Source organism: Oncorhynchus nerka, linkage group LG14 (genome assembly GCF_034236695.1).
Source record: "Oncorhynchus nerka isolate Pitt River linkage group LG14, Oner_Uvic_2.0, whole genome shotgun sequence".
NCBI lineage: Eukaryota > Metazoa > Chordata > Actinopteri > Salmoniformes > Salmonidae > Oncorhynchus > Oncorhynchus nerka.
The window spans coordinates 30,695,858-30,701,160 of record NC_088409.1 but is presented as its reverse complement, the minus strand read 5'-3'; the positions used below and the strand labels follow the sequence as shown (position 1 = coordinate 30,701,160).

The 5,303-nt window shown below is 43.4% G+C and overlaps 1 protein-coding gene across 7 annotated transcripts in view; it reads left to right on the top strand.

Moving 5' to 3' along the window:
• Nucleotides 1-1,147: 1,147 nt before the first annotated feature.
• kirrel3l (kirre like nephrin family adhesion molecule 3, like) overlaps nt 1,148-5,303 on the top strand; it is a 61,149-nt gene continuing 56,993 nt past the window's right edge. For all 7 annotated transcript variants that reach the window (XM_065027971.1, XM_065027970.1, XM_065027969.1 and 4 more), the window contains exon 1: nt 1,148-1,709. In XM_065027971.1, the coding sequence (XP_064884043.1) occupies nt 1,670-1,709 (40 nt within the window). In that variant the 5' untranslated portion in view covers nt 1,148-1,669. The remainder of the gene's footprint in view (nt 1,710-5,303) is intronic.

The window sequence follows — 5,303 nt, the reverse complement described above, 5'->3', positions numbered from 1 at the left end:
ATTAAAAGCAATGGTTCGCGCTTTCAGTTTTGTGCGAATGCTGCCATCAATCCACGATTTCTGGTTAGGAAAGGTTTTAATAGTCGCTGTTGGTACAACATCACTGATGCACTTGCTAATAAACTCGCTCATCGAATCAGCGTATACATCAATGTTGTTTTCATTTTCACTTTTCGCACCAAAGTACGTTCATCTCTAGGATACAGAACGCGTCTCATTCCTGAGCGGTATGATGTCTGTGTGGTCCCATGGTGTTTTTACCTGCATACTATTGTTTGTACAAATTAACGTGGTACCTTCAGTCATTTGGAAATTGCTCCCAAGGATGAACCAGACTTGTGGAGGTCTACAATTGTTTACTGAGGTCTTGGCTGATTTCTGTTGATTTTTCCATGATGTTAAGCAAAGAGGCACAGAGTTTGAAGGTAGGCTTTAAAATATATCCACAGGTACACCTCCAATTGACTCAAATTATGTCAATTAGCCTATCAGGAGCTTCTAAAGCCATGACATCATTTTCTGGAATGTTCCAAGCTGTTTAAAGGCACAGTCAATTTAGTGTATGTAAACTTCTGACCCACTAGAATTGTGATACAGTGAGTTATAAGTGAAATAATCTTGTCTGTGAACAATTGTGGGAAAAACTACTCGAGTCATGCACAAAGTAGATGTCCTAACCGACTTGCCAAATCTATAGTTTGTTAATTAACAGGAAATTTGTGGAGTGGTTGAAAAATGAGTTTTAATGACTCCAACCTAAGTGTATGTAAACTTTCGACTTTCGAAAATGTAAATGAATTATAATCCACATAATAAATCACATTCCCTGTTGCTGCAGGATTATTTTCCTGCTGTTTGAAACTGGCTCAAATTAAGATCATACATACTTTGTCACCATGGCCTATTTATTGCCTTACCTCTCTTATCCTACCTCATTTGCGCATGCTGTATATAGATTTTCCTACTGTATTATTGATTGTATGTTTGTTTATTCCATGTGTAACTCTGTTGTAGCAGCCCCCCTTCGGAGATTTACGAGAAATTGAGGAGGACGAAATCGAGAGAGTGTGTGTGTGTGAGAGAGAGAGAGAGGGGGGGGGGTGTATGCATGCGCTGCTGAAGATACAGAGAGAGAGCAGAGCAACAGCGGGAGAGTGAATCTCGAGTGGAGGGTTGAGAGAGTAGCAACTTCATTGAGTTTAGGCAAAACTGCGCGAGAAGCAGGACGGAACGCAACTCAGCATCAGTACCGACCGGAAAAAGAGAGAATAGCCTTCAGGACACTACTGTGGACAAACAGACCGTGAGATGTACTTCATTCAAAAGCAGTGAGTTGCAACAACTTGAGAGGGAAGAGGAATACATCGATCGCACAGAGGATACATATATGCTGTCATACTGAAAAAGTTCCTAACTATGGAAAATAATTCCTAAATGACTGTAAGCAAAGTGTTCGGACAATACCAGTGCTTTGAGAAGCATACGATTCCAGAGACAGGCACATCACCGGTATGTTTGATTTACACAAGCAGTGATATTGTTTTGCACGGCGGTTGAGAATAACCAGCAAGCGGCAGCCCTCACCCCAGTCGCATTGACGGAACAATAGATTCCCGTCCTACACTTTCGGGGAAAACACAGCCAAACCGGCGACAGAAGACAAGATAAAATGTTGGCGTTTTACCTCGTCATTTGCCTTATGGGAACAGGTAAGAAAACTGTTCTTGTCACATTTTTTCTGGTTGTTTTTCTGCGCTATTGCTAGAAACTCATGAGATGCTTGCTCCGCGTTCCGTTCAGGACGCGCTGCGTCAAACTGTAGCCTAGTCGATGCGCTGTGCTGATGGGGATTAGAGAGGAGATAATATTGCGACTCTGCTTTTGCTCCGAGGAACTATAGTTTTTCTAGGGATGTTGAGATAAAGTTCCGCTACAGAAAGAGCTGACCCGTGGTACCGGTTCAATGGCACTAACGCCGATCCTTACCAAAGCGCACAGTGGCGAGATGATGCGGTTTTTGTTGTTTTTACGCATTCAGTTATTTATCTGGTGTAGGCTATGCGGGGTGGGTTTTTTTGCTGATCGTTTGGAAACAGTCCATCATGTTAGTGCACGGGTTTATTTGATAGGCAGACATAAGGCTATAAACGATGCTGACAGACCAAAACTCGTGCAGTCCGGGCTTGTTGCCACTGAGGTCTTTGGTGACATCAAAAGTCGCTGTTGAAGCAAGTGGTTTGTGTGTGTGAGTGTGAGTGAAAGAGAGAGAGAGAGAGAGAGAGAGAGAGAAAGAGAGAGAGAGAGAGCAAGAGGCAGATAGCAAGAGAAAGAAAAAGAGAAATAACGAGATAAAGCAGAGAGAAGGATGGAGAGAAAGTGCTTATATCCGCCTCTAGATATTCGAACTAGTTTACCAGGCGAAGGATAGTAGCCTATGAGGTTGGCCGCAGGTATCACCGATCATAATTTCTAATGAGATGTGGGGGGAAACACGGTGCTAGTTTCTGCTGAAACGAGCAACATGTATAGCCTAGTAGAGATAAACTGGGAACACTCCCCTAATGCAGCCAAGCAGACCTTAAAATGCACCAGCTAGGAATCGACCTCTCCACCCCAACACACTCCCTCTCTCGCCCCATACACCTCCTCTCTCACCCATATTTCATTTATTTTTGAATGGGCTTTACATTTGAAACGCAGAGTGTAATTGCATGAGGTTTGAAGCGTGTGAGGAAACCACGTTATGTTGTTAGACCGCCGAAACAAGCTCTCCATCTCTTTTTTAGCCGACCTTTACATAAGTTGATCAAATGCCACCGTGTGTCATTCATATTAAAATATATACTAGCCTATTATGGAACCTGTATTTGTAATGTATCAGACAACACTATTGTGTTATTATTCTATATGGAAAGTAACAATGTAGCCTAACTAACCTCTAGTAGCCTATAAAGTTGATTTACGGACCTCGATCAGCCCGAAAGTCCAGACCAAATAGCGTTCGATAGGTTTAAGAGGGGGGACATCTAAGCTATTTCTCGTTGTAAGTGCATAAACAGCCATGGGGTTGGATTTGAGACGGCTTTTAAACACACGTCTCCAATTAATAGTTTCATAGCCAAACGCAGCCAGGTGGAAAAGGCTGCACCACCACTAGGCTACACGGAAAAGGTCAATAATGAAACGATCTAGAAATAAAGTAAATGTCTATTAAAGGCAGCCAACAGACCCCGGGCATGGTGCAATGATTTTTCTTTCATCTGTGCAACTGCTGTTTGTGTTATTTTATCGTGAGGACATCAGCCACTGGGGGCAATCGTCTGACGGGAGTCAACATTAGCGTGTCAATCATTTGTGTAGTGGCCTATGCCAATGATAGTTTACTATAAACTGTCGCTGTACTTACAAGTCTCTGCAATGTCCAATTAGTGTGCCTCTTGGGAAAGGAGGTTTCACATTCAACTGTTCCAAACAGTGGGTCTTTCTTTTGATAGGCTACTAATCTTGGCTGTGTGTGTGTGTGTGTGTGTGTGTGTGTGTGTGTGTGTGTGTGTGTGTGTGTGTGTGTGTGTCAGTTGATGTGGCCTTTGAATGGTTATGCAATATCAACATGCCTGAATATAATAGAAGTAAAACCCATTTAGAGCCAATAAAACCTTTAGGGTACCTTTTCCATAGTTACAGCACAGTAGGCAATATAGGTTATTGCATTATTCTGTAAGAATACATAATCCTTTACTAATCCCCCAGAGAAGAAATGTGATTGCACCAGCCAAAACATACATCATTCTGTATTGGAAAGTAAACAACAATGGCCCCTATTGAGGTCTAAGGGCCCTTTGATTGATTGAGACCACAGTCATAGAAAACGTATATTTTCATACCCAACCCCTCGTGGCTCTATTTTTATGCATGTGTGTTGTTGTTTCCAGTATCCACGCCTTTAAACAAACATTTCCTTCGTTTTGGTGTATTATTAACGCCGGCTTTGATTCGGCTCTAGATAAAGGCTTCAAATCCCCGACCCCTCGGATTCAGAGGATCTTACTTCTTCCAATTAACATTGAGCATCCAGGAGTAAAGTAAAGCGCTTTCGGTCAACGCTTCAGTAAATGAATTAAAAACAAAATGTTTATTGGCAGTTAAGCCGTGTTTTCTTCCCACTGTCTTTGATGAACGAGAGCCGAGTACTGACACATGGGGAGGCAGTAATTAAATTTAAATGTTGAATCAGAATACACAACGTTGTCACACTGACACCCACTCTCCTCTGGGAGGAGAAGAGAGAGGAGATGGAACGCCTGCTGGAACTGGAACACAAGCACAAACAGACTTTTCCCTCCTAAAGAATTGTCTACGAGGATCGGGAAATACAGTATTCCCCTAACTGTTGACTGTGAGGAGCACAAACAAACAACAACAGAGTTCCAGGATCCTAGTGGATCCATTCCTGACAAACAAACAACAGCAGAGTTCCAGGGTCCTAGTGGATCCATTCCTGACAAACAAACAACAGCAGAGTTCCAGGGTCCTAGTGGATCCATTCCTGACAAACAAACAACAGCAGAGTTTCAGGGTCCTAGTGGATCCATTCCTGACAAACAAACAACAGCAGAGTTCCAGGGTCCTAGTGGATCCATTCCTGACAAACAAACAACAGCAGAGTTCCAGGGTCCTAGTGGATCCATTCCTGACAAACAAACAACAGCAGAGTTCCAGGGTCCTAGTGGATCCATTCCTGACAAACAAACAACAGCAGAGTTCCAGGGTCCTAGTGGATCCATTCCTGACAAACAAACACCACCAATGGCAAACAAACTGTAATGTCCTATTTGTCTTGGTAGAGTAGTCATAGATTTACCATGTGTCTGTCATGCATGTTTTTCTCATCAGATCATCAGAGAGAGAGGGGGGAGGGGCCCAGGTGTAAGATGACACCAGCAGCAGAACAATTCCTTGACAGACAGACAGTAACTGGATGGGGAGGGGCAGCAGCCAGTATGGTTCACAGGCTGCAACACAAACACACACACACACACACACACACACACACACACACACACACACACACACACACACACACACACACACACACACACACACACACACACACAGTCCCAGAAAACTTGGTTGTTCAATGCTTGTTCACCCATCCATATGTATGTCCTCTCAGTGGCCCTCCTCTGCAGCAGGAGCAACGGCAGCATCTATCCGTCATTTGCTTTCTCAGAATGTCCCCTGGCTTCCCACTGGAATTGGATTCCACCCTGCATCAGTATTCTGAGTAATCTTCAATGAGCTCT